Source organism: Salvelinus sp. IW2-2015, linkage group LG7, assembly GCF_002910315.2.
Source record: "Salvelinus sp. IW2-2015 linkage group LG7, ASM291031v2, whole genome shotgun sequence".
Taxonomy (NCBI): domain Eukaryota; kingdom Metazoa; phylum Chordata; class Actinopteri; order Salmoniformes; family Salmonidae; genus Salvelinus; species Salvelinus sp. IW2-2015.
The window spans coordinates 21,414,522-21,430,352 of NC_036847.1; the positions used below are offsets into that span (position 1 = coordinate 21,414,522).

The 15,831-nt window shown below is 47.2% G+C and overlaps 1 protein-coding gene across 1 annotated transcript in view; it reads right to left on the reverse strand.

Moving 5' to 3' along the window:
- The window catches only part of LOC111966580 (bridge-like lipid transfer protein family member 3A), a 71,367-nt gene that overhangs the window by 6,360 nt on the left and 49,176 nt on the right, over window positions 1-15,831 (reverse strand). The window contains exons 10-17 of the mRNA XM_023991341.2: window positions 6,819-6,989; window positions 6,453-6,589; window positions 5,254-5,395; window positions 4,858-5,051; window positions 3,263-4,536; window positions 2,579-2,742; window positions 2,111-2,259; window positions 80-230 (exon numbers count right to left, since the gene is read on the reverse strand). Of these exons, the coding sequence (XP_023847109.1) occupies window positions 80-230; window positions 2,111-2,259; window positions 2,579-2,742; window positions 3,263-4,536; window positions 4,858-5,051; window positions 5,254-5,395; window positions 6,453-6,589; window positions 6,819-6,989 (2,382 nt within the window). The remainder of the gene's footprint in view (window positions 1-79; window positions 231-2,110; window positions 2,260-2,578; window positions 2,743-3,262; window positions 4,537-4,857; window positions 5,052-5,253; window positions 5,396-6,452; window positions 6,590-6,818; window positions 6,990-15,831) is intronic.

Below are 15,831 nucleotides of genomic sequence, written 5' to 3' on the forward strand. Positions count from 1 at the left end.
AAGTCCAGTGAAAGCACTGCCACTGGCGGTCATCCAGAATGAAATAGAACCATATTTTTTTTTTGTAACTTGAGGTTACCTGGCATTTGTCTGGCCAGCAGGTCAGAGACCCTTACGTTGCCCATCTGTCTGGAGGTGAGATGCTGGACCTCCACTGCCACCACCAGGTCCTCTCCCTTCAGGTCCGCCACACAGGCAATACCACTGAGCACCAGCAACAACACAGAGGCCTGCACAGTACAGTACAGGACAAGTAGTTACCCACAATAAAAATTATGCATTACCTAACTTACAGGTACAGTATGATTGTCGAGCATCCCTCCCATGCATATACAGTGAGAGTGCTGACTAGGTCTGTGGCGGTCCTTAAATTTTGTCAGCCAGTGATTATCATGCAAATAACGGTTAATTGACCGTTAATTAACATAAACATGTTTATCATCTCCTGGCTTCCACACAAGCCACTGATGCAGACCGTTGGAACATCTACATTTTAAAAAGTCTAATAAATCCATTTAACAAATCCATCACAATAAATRCATTATTTATTTTAGACAGGTCTAAAGAAACATAAGAAAATGTATCCTATTTCAGAAGAACAGAATAGCATATGCCTGTGGGCTACACTAGTTCATTTAGCATACAAGATTTGCTTAGAATTCCATGGCATTATTTTTATATTATTTTATAGTATGAAGAATCAATTGAACATTGCTGAATAAAATAGAAAGGATATTTTCTCCAAATGATTTCCGAGGAAGTGCGCACATGCGTCTATCCTATTTTGAGCGGTTAACAAAGAAACAGGCCCTCCTATATACTTAATTTGGAGTTATTTATGCAACTTTAGTTGTGATGCAAATGTTAGTTATGCTATACAGTATGTTTAGATTTGTTATTCATTGCTGCATGATGCAACTCTAATGATAATTTGAAAAAAGTTTAGCTCTGCTCTGTTTCTTGCACAGGCTGCACACACAGACATCAGTCAATTTGACAAGCACTTGATAATATTCTCACCCATCAGACTATGGGTGGCCTACTGTAACGAATGTCATCGGGAGAAGGAGAAGAGGACCAAGGTGCAGCGTGGTAAGTATTCATAATACTTTTAWTAAATACGAACACTTGAACACTTGAACAAAAACAACAAACGATTAATGTGATTAATTTTAAGAAGTGAGCAATAAATATAGCAGCACGAGAAATCTGGAATCCTCTTWAAAAAAATGGCCAGTCAAAACCCTGTTTTCACATGCGATTACGCAATGACTGGGCTTATAGGAACATGTTTCACTAGGCTCTGTGCTCTCTAACCATGTCCCAGGGGTCCTAGGCCTAGAGGCTACGTTTGGAGTTACTTGGCCAAACCTTATCATATGTTTATATAGGCCTATGGGCTAGGCTACATGACATGTGCGACTATGATTTAAAAAGTCACAAAAAAAGGCATATGCTGTTTCTTGATGCTGGGCATCATTCACAAGTGATAGGCTAATATGGTCACCCATCAGACTATTCTTAATTTAATCTTGTCTTTACATATACTAAAGAATATATGTGTGAAATTTGATTTGATTTAGAATGGACCATTATCATGCGCCTGTCACCACAGGGGCAGGGAAAGAAAATGTAATCTATGCACATAAATAGTGAATGGAGGACGCTTTTCCCACGGTGCATTTTAATGCCAGTCATGTAGGCTGTACTCCTGTTGTAAAMCAAAGCAATGTGCTTAATATTAGGAGAGTTGAGAAATAAATATAGTAATGGGCTCTCATGAAGTGTTTGATTTGATTTTCGATTGCATTTTCCTTTATGTCAGAGTGACTAGAGGGACAATAAATCGCTGAGTACCAGGTCATTAACGACTGGCAGTTAAGCAAGTTTGATAGGCTACTAATGACCATCAGCAGCATCAGAACGCAGTTTTGGAGAAGCCTAGTTACCATGACTAAACGGTCAAGTGGAATTTGACTGCGGTCATGACTCGTGACTGCCAGTGTGGTGGTAAAACGGTCACCGTAACAGCCCTATTTCTGACAATGCCTCTACTGTCGGCCTCTGTAATGTCACACTAGACAGTGTGTGTATGTAAAATGGGACTTACTGTGTCCTGTGTGATGTCCTCAATGCTCTGGGACAGGGAGCTGCTCAGGTCGGCTGATGACCCCCCCTCTGTCCCCGGGGCAGCGCTGCCTCCACTGTCCATGGGCCCCAGGGTGCTGTTGGGGCGCATCATGGACTCTACTCCTGACTCTGAAATCATAACAGAACACACAGGGGCAAAGAAAACTCTTACTTATGGCCAGACTTTGACAGTGGGATTCAAGACTAAGCAGCATATTGTTTTGAAACCATGTTACTAGCGAGATAGATACTGTTTCTTTTCAAATGTTCTGTCTTTGTGTGACTGTTCTTGTCTATCAGTGTTTTGTTACTTGTCACGTTTTATGTTTTTGTATGAGCCCAAGGATGAATAGCTGCTGCTTCTGAAAAAGCTAACAGGGATCTGAATAAATCAATAAACTATTGATACAATATGCATCTATGTTGTGGAATTTGGATGAGGAGTTACCATCCATGAGAATGTTGTCGCTAGTGTCGCTGTCCACTGAGAGGTGGTCGTCGGGCAGGCTTCCGTCCAGGATGGCGCTGTCAAATGAGTACTGCGAGAGAGACAGCTTCATGGACTGGAGCCGCAGACTGGCCATAGGGCATCCCTCCTCGGGGCGCTGCTCCCTACACAAACAGAAAACAGGAAACAGCCTTTATGGTCAATCACACCAGTAAAACCACACATCCATACAGTTGACACTATGGACTTGATAGACCTGTACTCTATATAATCTACTGCATCTTGCCATCTTTATGTAATACATGTATCACTAGCCACTTTAAACTATGCACTTTTATGTTTACATACCCTACATTACTCATCTCATATGTATATACTGTACTCGATACCATCTACTGCATCTTGCCTATGCCGTTCTGTACCATCACTCATTCATATATCTTTAAGTACATATTCTTTATCCCTTTACACTTGTGTGTATAAGGTAGTAGTTGTGGAATTGTTAGGTTAGATTACTCGTTGGTTATTACTGCATTGTCGGAACTAGAAGCACAAGCATTTCGCTACACTCGCATTAACATCTGCTAACCATGTGTATGTGACAAATAAAATTTGATTTGATTTGACCATAACCATATGGTGTAATGACAACAGCAAAGCAGGAGAGCATGCTGGGAAACCTACTTGGCCTGTGTAGTGAACAGCTTGCTCATCCCCGCCCCGCGACTCATGAAGCTGAAGGCATCTTTTGTGATGGAGAACGCCCCTTTAGTCAGGTCCAGTGAGGCACTAAAGGCATCTTTGGTGACGTCCTTGGTTGCGGTGAGGGCGTTGGACAGCTCTTCCTCCAGGCTGAAGGTAGAGGGGTCCCTAGACAGGAGGGAGGGATGGTGTTCAGGGGAGAAGGGAGGAGAGGGGACAGGACCATCCTCCTGGGTTGTCTCCCCCTCCATGACCTCTACTGCCTCGCTGGCCTCCTCTACCACACCATCCACTTCCTGCTCAATGGGAGGAGAGCTGTTGACGGTGGCAGTACCGTTTCCTATCCCACTGTCCTCAAGAGGGCCTGGCGATGTAGCCTGGTGAGTGGGGGAGAGGTCGGAGTCTGTCAGGCTAGGGCTTTCAGATCCTGGGGTGTGGGCCTCCTCCTCCTCTGGCTCCATGGCTGCAGGTGGTAGCAGGAGCCCCAGCTCCACTGAGTCCATTAGGAGGGCTAGGCACATCGTAGGGGGCTCAGACTCCTGGCCCCTGGCCTGCTTAGCATCCCTGGTGTCCCGGCCCAGCTCGCCCCCCAGCCTGGCCAGGGTGTCCTTCATCCGCAGCAGGGCCACATACTGGTAGTGGTTGAGCCACACTTTGACCGGTGTGATGGCCTGGGCCAGGAAGTGAATAGAGGCCACTGGAGCCTCCTTTTTACTGTCCTGGTTGGGGTGGTCAGGGTTGGAAGGGAGCTGGTTCTCCTGCTCTGAGGATCCATGGTTGGGATCTACAGGAGCTGGTTCACTGGGAGAGGAGACCAGGGAACAGCCCTTAAACGCACATGGACGACATATCCACACAGACGTGCTGAAAGGCTCCACGAAGGGGTGAGCTCTGCCCTTGTTGCTTTTCCGTGCCCCCTCGAATCTCACGGACAGGCGGGAGAGACTTAGGAACCAGACGTCCTTGGCTCGGAGGGGCCTCATCTCAGAAAAGGGCAGGGGCTCCATCTCCAGGGAGTGCTGGAAGAAGGCAGAGGGTAGGGGGGTAAAGGCGCTCTGGTCTCGGGGGAAGGAGCAGGGGGGAGCGGACTGGAAGAAGTGGCAGGTGGAGAAGCTGCTGTAGGTGGCGTTGAGGTCGGCCCGGGTGCCGTGTGGGGAGTGGCAGGTGTTGCTGAGGACCGTCTGGGGAACAGTGATGTTCAGGGACTGGGGCCTGTCTTGGTGGTCCATGATGGATGACTCCAGGGGAATGATCAACTGCAGACAGACAGGGGCGAGGCACAGAAACAGTCATCTACTGACCTGATACATTAACCTAACAATAACATAAACTCCAACGTTTACATGATGTGCCCCTAGAGAGAAAACTGCTCATCATAAAGACACAAGCCGCATTACAAAATGGTGAAGGGCATAAATTTCCATCCAATTTTCATGAGCAACACTAACTGTCATTTCCAATGACGTAAAAGTTGTGTAATGAGCTGCAATACTCTGCTGCTAAAAGGGAACCAGCCTGCAACYATGCAGCTCTCTTCCTCCTGACAACTTGGCCTGGTTTCATTCATTCAAACTCACCTTGATCTGTGCTGCGTCCATGCGGATGTCCACGTGCTCCTCTGCCTTGCTGCCGTCCTGGAGGTGGTAGAAGGCTTTGACCTGCTCCAGGGTATGCAGCAGGCCCCGCGAGAACAGGTTGACCCACAGCAGACTGGCTGGGTCTAGGCACAGCTGTAGGCCGTTCAGCTGGGTATACAGGTTAGTGTTGGGTACTGGGGAATGAGAGGGGGATGGAGAGAGGAACATTTGTTCAGTTGTTGTAAGATAATATTCTAATGGTTTGTTTTATTCCACAAAAAAACGGAATATTAAATCGGAGGATCTGCAAGAAAATACTGTTTCAATAATTTACTAAGATAATACCAGTTTACTATAAACACACAACAGTATATACACAATGTGGTCAGCTCATACCAGGCAAACCGGGGTTGTCAGGGAAGTAATACTCTGTGAATTGCAGGTGGATGGCTGGTATATTGTCTGCTAGGTTCAGGGCCTTGCGGTTACATGATAGTAAGGACTGGGTCTTCTTGCTGTGGCGTCCCCCTGTAGACACCTGTGTGAGGGGATGGGGTGGCAATAATGATTCATATGAAATTGATCTCTAAAGTGCTTTTCTCGCATCGAAAATGTAACAATCGGCAGGAGTGAAGTAATGAGTTTTCTGACTGTCAGAGTGAACGGAACTCACGAGGAACTTTTACTCAATGCAGTACTAACTATACACCAGGGTTCCGTAATAGACGGCCCAAATTCGGCCCGGGGGTGATTTTATTTGGAACCCCCAAGCTAAAGGGATTTTAATTMAGGAAATCTGTTCACAGGTATTCACACGCATAAATACAGGCATATGCGATCGTATCCCAATGTAATCAAGGTTTGAAATAATTCTGTTTTTGTCAAATACTATATCTGTTTGACTTTCTTACGGTCAATTTGCAGTGTACAAATGATCTAACTATGTTCCGGCCCCCCGATCATCGTTCAAGGAAAAATTGGGGAACGGCTGAATGTAATTGGGGACCCCTGCTATACACCATCGAATGCAAAAAAATATGTTCTTTATTTTCAGAGAAAAAGGGGAACAACTACCAACTCAACCCAAAAATCCCCATAATCGTGTCATGCTGCATTTGAAATCAGTTTTCTTCTATGGCTGGAAAATAAGAAACTACTGAGCTTTATTTGTGGTGGCAGGGGTTTCGAGCATGACGAGGTGAAACAGATTTCCTCTCTTAAGCGGTCCACACAGTTCATGCACGTCGATTTGCACTTGGGAGGAATACGATTTTTTTGGAGCAACGCACACCTTTTGGTAACATGATACTTTGCCTGTCCATGAAATAGCAACATTCACAAGGGGGCGATAGCAGAGACTTTATTTCTGTTGTCTTCCCATTTGTGGTAAAAGGCAAATAAGAATGATGTTGAAAACATCCCCACTGTAAACTAATTTGAAAGAAAACCAACTGCATATTTATGAATAATAGCTACATGTAATGAAAGTTTAGGTTTGTTTTACATTACCTCTTTTTGTGCCTGCCAATAGGCTGTAAGCTACTCTGACAGCAACTTGCTAGCTGGCTAAAAACAGAAAGCAAGCACAGTCTCACCTGATGGATATCAAGGTCGTCCAATCGTACCACCACACAGCTAGAGCGGAGCCTCTTCAGAGGGTTCCCTGGGGGAGGAGGTGCTATTGAGTTCCTCCTGGAGCTCTGATCCCTGTCAGGGGGGCTGGGCTGTCCATCTGTGTCAAGAGAGAGCCAATTGGGGCCCGATAATGACACAGTGAGGACAAAAAGACCACATCAAACATTCCTGTTCAGTATCTATCAACGCCTTTTCTCTTTCCTTATTAATAACTTAACTTACACAAGGTAGCTATTCTCATCACTAGGTACAGGTTTGTCTGTTGGTATATCAGATCCATACTACAATAAGTTAACCTGGTAGTGAATCTGTTTTAGGAGTCTCACCGTGAGCCCTCTTGGCAGGGGAGTCCTTGGCCTGGTTGGGGATCTCAGAGTGTGGACCAGGGATACCTGACGCCTCCACCCTCCTCTGGAACTCCTGCAGCAGTCTGCAAGCCCACTGGGCTCGGGCCTCCATTGCTCCACAGTGACGCTCCCAGTGCTGACAGCCATCAGCTGCAGGTCAAATGTTACTTTTATTTTATTTAACTAGGCAAGTCAGTTAAGAACAAATTATTATTTACAATGACGGCCTACCCCGGCCAAACCCTAACCCGGACAATTCTGGGCCAATTGTGTGAAGTATCACGGCCGGTTGTGATACAGCCTCTGTAGTGACGCCTCTAGCATTGAGATGCAGTGCCTTAGACCGCTGCGCCACTCGGGAGCCCTACGTTATGTCATACAAAGGTCATTCATTAGAGTTATACAATAGGGTTCAGTGCATCCCCAGGGTTATTATTGAAAGAATCCCATCTTTCATACTAATCAAAATATAAAAAACATACCAGTTATACACATCAACTTCTCCAAAGATTCTGTTTTACTATTTGATCTGGGATTTTGCATGATTGCGCAAGCAAACCAATCCACTCTCCCTTAAAATGGGTTTTCTGTAATTGTGTAACAGACCAGTAGTACCGATGAAGTGAAGTGCAGAGTTCTGGAAGGGATTGTGGCGCTTTATACATTCTATAGTTGAGGAATTCCACTGAGAATAATAGCAATGGGCATGCAACCTTCTCCATCCAGGCTATTAGTTTGCATGAATGGATGGCGATGAGGCTTACTACAAGTCTGAATGGAGGTTGAAGTTTCAGTGGGAGTACTATCTAGACAGCAGTGAATAAACATGAGCTCTAATTATAACAAATAGGAGCACGAGTCTCTTGACAGAAAGGGGGAAGTACACCAGTGTTTCCTCTGGAAAATGTTGTAGCAGTGGGACGAAAAGGTTGCGGGGAAGGGGGGTATAATTTTTTGAAGTAGGACTGAGAAGCATTTTGTTACGTTACAGCCTTGTTCTAAAATGGATTAAATAAAATAAAAAATCCTCAATCTACACACAATACCCCATAATGACAAAGCAAAAACAGGTTTTTAGAAATGTTTGCAAACGTATTACAAGTAAAAAACGGAGCTCAGGTGCATCCTATTTCCATTGTTCATCCTTGAGATGTTTCTACAACTTGATTAAAAATATATAGATATTTCACCTTTATTTAACCAGGTAGGCAAGTTGAGAACAAGTTCTCATTTACAATTGCTGTCACGATCGTTGTAGTGAGGAGACCAAAGCAGTCCGCAGCGTGATGTGAATACATACTTTTAATGAATGACGAATGACGAATAAACACAAAGAACACGAAGAACACTAAACAAACTAACAAAATAACAAAACGAACGTGACTGCTATAGACAAAGAGTGCATACATGCAACTTCACAAAGACAATAACCCACAAACTAAACTGGCAAATGGCTGGGAACCAATCTAGGCCACCATAGACCTACATATGCCTAGACTAACTACACACACGTAGACAAACATAAACCCTATACAATACCAAAACCCCAGAGATATATAAAACCCCTAGACAAGACAAAAACACACATGCCACCCTCGTCACACCCTGACCTAACCAAAATAATAAAGAAAACAAAGATAACTAAGGTCAGGGCGTGACAGTACCCCRCCCAAAGGTGCGGACTCCGGCCGCAAAACCTGACACTAAAGGGGAGGGTCCGGGTGGGCCTTCTTATGGCGGCGGCTCGGGTGCGGGACGAGGTCCCCGCTCCACCTCAGTCTTGGCCCACTTTGGTGGCGCAGCGGGCCCCGGACTGAAGACCATCGTAGAGTGCGCCTTTGGACTGAGGGGCGCCTTTGGACTGAGGGGCGCCTTTGGACTGAGGGGCGCCTTTGGACTGAGGGGCGCCTCCGGACTGAGGGGCGCCTCCGGACTGAGGGGCGCCTCCGGACTGAGGGGCGCCTCCGGACTGAAGGCGCTCACGGCGCCTCCGACTGAAGGGCGGCTCAGGGGCCTCGGACGTGCGAAGGCGGCTCAGGCGCTCCGGACTGAACGGCGGCTCAGGCGCCTCCGGACTAAGGCGGCTCAGGCGCCTCCGGACTGAAGCGGCCAGGCGCCTCCGGACTGAAGGGCGGCCCAGGCGCTCCGGACTGAAGGCGGCCCAGGCGCCTCCGGACTGAAGGGCGGCCAGGCGCCTCCGGACGAAGGGCGGCCAGGCGCCCATAGGGCGGCCGGCGCCTCGACTGAAGGGCGGCAGGCTCCGGACGACGGGCGGCTCAGGACAGACGGGCGCTACAGGACAGACGGGCCGCTCAGGCAGCTCAGGACAGACGGGCGCTCAGGCGGCTCAGGACAGACGGGTGGCTCAGGCAGACGGGCGGCTCAGGACAGACGGGACGGCTCAGGACAGACGGGCAGCTTCAGGACAGACGGCGGCTCAGGCGGCTCAGGACAGCGGGCGCTCAGGCGGCTCAGGACAGACGGGCGCCCATAGATATATAAAACCCTAGCCAAGACAAAAACACATGCCGCCCTCGTCACACCCTGACCTACCAAAATAATAAAGAAAACAAAGATAACTAAGGTCAGGGCGTGACAATGCGACCTGGCCAAGATAAAGAAAAGCAGTTCGACACATACAACAACACGAGTTACACATGGAGTAAACAAACATACAGTCAATAATACAGTAGAAAAATAAGTATAATACAATGTGAGCAAATGAGGTGAGAAGGGAGGTAAAGGCAAAAAAAGGCCATGGTGCGAAGTAAATACAATATAGCAGTAAAACACTGGAATGGTATTGCAGTGGAAGAATGTGCAAAGTAGAAAGAGAATAATGGGGTGCAAAGGAGCAAAATCAATAAATACAGTAGGGGAAGCGGTAGTTGTTTGCGCTAATATAGATGGGCTATGTACACGGTGCAGTAATCTGTGAGCTGCTCTGACAGCTGTGTTAAAGCTAGTGAGGGAGATAAGTGTTTCAGTTTCAGAGATTTTTGTAGTTCGTTCAGTCATTGGCAGAGAGAACTGGAAGGCGAGGCAGCCAAGGAGGAATTGCTTTGGGGTGACCAGAGAGATATACCTGCTGGAGCGCGTGCTACAGGTGGGTGCTGCTATGGTGACCAGCGAGCTGAGATAAGGGGGGACTTTACCTAGCAAGGTCTTGTAGATGACCTGGAGCCAGTGTTTTGGCGAATGAAGCGAGAGCCGCCAACGAGAGCGTACAGGTCGCAGTGGTGGGTAGTATATGGGGCTTTGGTGACAAAACGGATGGCACATTGATAGACTGCATCCCAATTTATTGAGTAGGGTACTGGAGGCTATTTTGTAGATGACATCACCGAAGTCGAGGATCGGTAGGATGGTCAGTTTACAGGGTTGTTTGGCAGCATGGTGAAGATGCTTTGTTGCGAATAGAAGCCAGTTCTAGATTTAACTTTGGATTGGAGATGTTGATTGTGATCTGGAAGGAGGTTTACAAGTCTAACCAGACACCTAGGTATTTGTAGTTGTCCACATATTCTAAGTCAGAACCCTCCAGAGTAGTGATGCTGGACGGGCTGCAGGTGCAGGCAGCGATCGGTTGAAGAGCATGCATTTAGTTTTACTTGTATTTAAGAGCAGTTGGAGGCCCGGAAGGAGAGTTGTATGGCATTGAAGCTCGTCTGGAGGTTGTTAACACCAGTGTCCAAAGAAGGCCAGAAGTTACAGATGGTGTCGTTGCGTAGAGGTGGATTCAGAGACTCACCAGCAGCAGAGTGACATCATTGATGTATACAGAGAAGAGAGTCGGCCCAAGAATTGAACCCTGTGGCACCCCCATAGAGACTGCCAGAGGCCCAGGACAACAGGCCCTCCGATTTGACACACTGAACTCTATCAGAGAAGTAGTTGGTGAACCAGGCGAGGCAATCATTTGAGAAACCAAGGCTATTGAGTCTGCCGATGAGGATGTGGTGATTGACAGTCGAAAGCCTTGGCCAGGTCAATGAATACGGCTGCACAGTATTGTTTCTTATCGATGGCGGTTAAGATATTGTTTCGGACCTTGAGCGTGGCTGAGGTGCACCCATGACCAGCTCTGAAACCAGATTGCATAGCGGAGAAGTTGCGGTGGGATTCGAAATGGTCGGTAATCTGTTTGTTGACTTGGCTGTGGAAGACCTTAGAAAGGCAGGGTAGGATAGATATAGGTCTGTAGCAGTTTGGGTCAAGAGTGTCCCCCCCTTTGAAGAGGGGGATGACCGCAGCTGCTTTCCAATCTTTGGGAATCTCAGACTACACGAAAGAGAGGTTGAACAGGCTAGTAATAGGGGTTGCAACAATTTCGGCAGATCATTTTAGAAAGAAAGGGTCCAGATTGTCTATCCCGGCTGATTTGTAGGGGTCCAGATTTTGCAGCTCTTTCAGAACATCAGTTGACTGGAMTTGGGAGAAGGAGAAATTGGGAAGGCTTGGGCAAGTTGCTGTGGGGGGTGCAGTGCTGTTGACCGGGGTAGGGGTAGCCAGGTGGAAAGCATGGCCAGCCGTAGAAAAATYCTTATTGAAATTCTCAATTATAGTGGATTTGTCGGTGGTGACAGAGTTTCCTATCCTCGGTGCAGTGGGCAGCTGGGAGGAGGTGCTCTTATTCTCCATGGACTTTACAGTGTCCCAGAACGTTTTTGAGTTCGTGTTGCAGGAAGCAAATTTCTGTTTGAAACTCCAAAGGATGTTTTTGTGTTGGTTAAGGGCAGTCAGGTCTGGAGAGAACCAAGGGCTATATCTGTTCCTGGTGTCACGTTCCTGACCTGTTTTCTGTTAGTTTTGTATGTGTTAGTTGGTCAGGACGTGAGTTTGGGTGGGCAGTCTATGTTTTCTGTTCCTATGTTGGTTAATGGGTACCTAATATGGTTCTCAATTAGAGGCAGGTGGTTTTCATCTCCTCTGATTGAGAATCATATTAAGGTAGGTGGTGTCACATTGTTTGTTCGTGGGTGGTTGTCTCCTGTGTTTGTGTCTATGTTGCACCATACGGGACTGTTTCGTTCGTTCGTCGTTTTATGTAGTCATTTTCCAGACCGCCTGCACGGTCCGGTATTTCCGGCGCCACCTTCCCGCCCCAGCCTAGTACCAACAGGGCCTACACTACGCACCAGGCTTCCAGTGCGTTTCCAGAGCCCTGTTGCTCCTCCACGCACTATCCCTGTGGTGCGTGTATCCAGTTCGGTGCCTCCAGTTCCGGCACCACGCACTAAGCCACCTGTGCGTCTCCAGAGCCCTGTACACACTGTTTCTTCTCCCCGTACTAATCCTGAGGTGCGTGCCCTCAGCCCGGTGCCACCAGTGCCGGTACCACGCATTTGAGTAGGGTACTGGAGGGCTATTTTGTAGATGACATCACCGAAGTCGAGGATCGGTAGGATGGTCAGTTTTACAGGGTATGTTTTGGCAGCAATGAGTGAAGGAAGCTTTGTTGCGGAATAGGAAGCCAGTTCTAGATTTAACTTTGGATTGGAGAGTTGTTTGATGTGAGTCTGGAAGGAGAGTTTACAGTCTAACCAGACACCTAGGTTTGGAGTTGTCCCACATATTCTAAGTCAGAACCTCCCAGAGAGTGATGCTGGACGGGCTGGCAGGTGCAGGCAGCGATCGGTTTGAAGAGCATGCATTTAGTTTTACTTGTATTTAAGAGCAGTTTGGAGGCCACGGAAGGAGAGTTGTATTGGCATTGAAGCTCCGTCTGGAGGGGTTGTAACACAGTGTCCAAGAAGGGCCAGAAGTATACAGAATGGTGTCGTCTGCTGTAGAGGTGATCAGAGACTCACCAGCAGCAGAGTGACATCATTGATGTATACAGAGAAGAGAGTCGGCCCAAGAATTGAACCCTGCTGGCACCCCCATAGAGACTGCCAGAGGCCCAGGACAACAGGCCCTCCGATTTGACCACACTGAACTCTATCAGAGAAGTAGTTGGTGAACCAGGCGAGGCAAAATCATTTGAGAAACCAAGGCTATTGAGTCTGCCGATGAGGATGTGGTGATTGACAGTCGAAAGCTTGGCCAGGTCAATGAATACGGGCTGCACAGTATTTTTCTTATCGATGGCGGTTAAGATATTGTTTCGGATCCTTGAGCGTGGCTGAGGTGCACCATGACCAGCTCTGAAACCAGATTGCATAGCGGAGAAGTTGCGGTGGGATTTCGAAATGGTCGGTAATGCTTTTGTTGACTTGGCTGTGGAAGACCTTAGAAAGGCAGGGTAGGATAGATATAGGTCTGTAGCAGTTTGGGTCAAGAGTGTCCCCTTTTGAAGAGGGGGATGACCGCAGCTGCTTTCCAATCTTTGGGAATCTCAGACACACGAAAGAGAGGTTGAACAGGCTAGTATAGGGTTTGCAACAATTTCGGCAGATCATTTTAGAAAGAAAGGGTCCAGATTGTCTATCCGGCTGATTTGTAGGGTCCAGATTTGCAGCTCTTTCAGGAACGATCAGTTGATGGAGTTGGGAGAAGGAGAAATTGGGAAGGCTTGGGCAAGTTGCTGTGGGGGGTGAGTGCTGTTGACCGGGGTAGGGGGTAGCCAGTGGAAGCATGGCCAGCCGTAGAGAAAATACTTATTGAAATCTCTCAATTATAGTGGATTTGTCGGTGGTGACAGAGTTTCCTATCCTCGGTGGCAGTGGGCAGCTGGGAGGAGGTGCTCTTTATTCTCATGGACTTTACAGATGTCCCAGAACGTTTTTGAGTTCGGTTGCAGGAAGCAAATTTTCTGTTATGAACTCCAAAGGATGTTTTTGTGTTGGTTAAGGGCACGTCAGGTCTGGAGAGACCCAAGGGCTATATCTGTTCCTGGTGTCCACGTTCCTGACCTGTTTTCTGTTAGTTTTGTATGTGTTAGTTGGTCAGGACGTGAGTTTGGGTGGGCAGTCTATGTTTTCTGTTTCTATTGTTGGTAATGGGTACCTAATATGGTTCTCAATTAGAGGCAGGTGGTTTTTCATCTCCTCTGATTGAGAATCAATTAAGGTAGGTGGTGTCACATTGTTTGTTCGTGGGTGTTGTCTCCTGTGTTTGTGTCTATGTTGCACCATACGGGACTGTTTCGTTCGTTCGTCGTTTTATGTAGTCATTTTCCTGTTTCGTTCGTTCTGCGTTACATGTAAGTCCTTACGTTCAGGTTTGTCTACTCCGTTTGTTGTTTTGTTTAGTTTTAAGTGAAGTTCGTGTTGTCGTCTTTACTTTATATAAATAATCATGTCAAATCACAAAGTCTGCATTTTTGGTTCGATCCCTGCTCCTCCTCTCGTATGAAGTGGAAGAGGAACGCGTTACACCTGGTTCTAAATTTCTTTATATGTGGCATGCTTATTTAAGATGGTGAGGAAGGCATTTAAAAAAAATAACCAGGCATCCTCTACTGACGGGATGAGGTCAAAATCCTTCCAGGATACCCGGGCCAGGTCAATTAGAAAGGCCTGCTCGCTGAAGTGTTTCAGGTAGCGTTTGACAGTGATGAGTGGAGGTCATTTGACCGCTGACCCATTACGGATGCAGGCAATGAGGCAGTGATCGCTGAGATCTTGGTTGAAAACAGCAGAGGTGTATTTAGAGGGCAAGTTGGTTAGGATATATCTATGAGGGTGCCCGTGTTTACGTCTTTGAGGTGGTACCTGGTAGGTTCATTGTCATTTTGTGTGAGATTGAGGGGATCAAGCTTAGATTGTAGGATGGCTGGGGTGTTAAGCATGTCCCGTTTAGGTCACCTAGCAGCACGAGCTCTGAAGATAGATGGGGGCAATCAGTTCACATATGGTGTCCAGAGCACAGCTGGGGGCAGGGGTGGTCTATAGCAGGCGGCAACGTGAGAGACTTGTTTTTAGAGAGGTGGATTTTTTAAAAGTAGAAGTTCAAAGTTTTGGGTACAGACCTGGATAGTAGGACAGAACTCTGCAGGCTATCTCTGCAGTAGATTGCAACACCGCCCCCTTTGGCCGTTCTATCTTGTCTGAAAATGTTGTAGTTAGGGATGGAGATGTTCAGAGTTTTTGGTGGTCTTCCTAAGCCAGGATTCAGACACGGCTAGGACATCCGGGTTGGCAGAGTGTGCTAAAGCAGTGAATAAAACAAACTTAGGGAGGAGGCTTCTAATGTTAACATACATGAAACCAAGGCTATTACGGTTACAGAAATCATCAAAAGAGAGCGCCTGGGGAATAAGAGTGGAGCTAGGCACTGCAGGGCCTGGATTCACCTCTACATCGCCAGAGGAACAGAGGAGAGTAAGATACGGATACGGCTAAAAGCTATGAGAATTGGTCGTCTAGGACGTCCGAACAGAGAGTAAAGGAGCAGGTTTCTGGGGGCGATAAAATAGCTTCAAGGTATAATGTACAGACAAAGGTATGGTAGGATGTGAATACAGTGGAGGTAAACCTAGGCATTGAGTGATGATGACAGAGATATTGTCTCTAGAAACATAATTGAAACCAGGTGATGTCATCGCATGTGTGGGTGGTGGAACTGAAAGGTTGGATAAGGTATAATGAGCAGGGCTAGAGGCTCTATAGTGAAATAAGCCATAAACACTAACCAGAACAATGGACAAGGCATATTGACATTAAGGAGAGGCATGCTTAGCCGAGTGATCATAACGGTCCAGTGAGTAGTGAGGTTGGTTGGTCACGGCGATTCAGACAGCTAGCCGGGCATGGGTAGCAAGCTGGCAGAAGATGGATGTCTATTTTTAGCCACCTCGTGCGTTTCCGTCGGTAGATTAGTGGGGTTCCGTGTGGTAGAGGGGACCAATCCAATTGGCAAAATAGTTAGTGGCCCAATAAATTTGTCTGATAGACCTATTCAGATAGCAGCCGATAGACAGCTAACGATTAGCGGGCCGCAGATGGGCGTTCAGGTTACGTCGTGACAGAGGGGACAGTTGGATAACTTCCTTGGGCAGATAAGGTCGGTAGTCCAGTCGTGAAGGCCCGGTGGGGCTGCATCGGCAGTA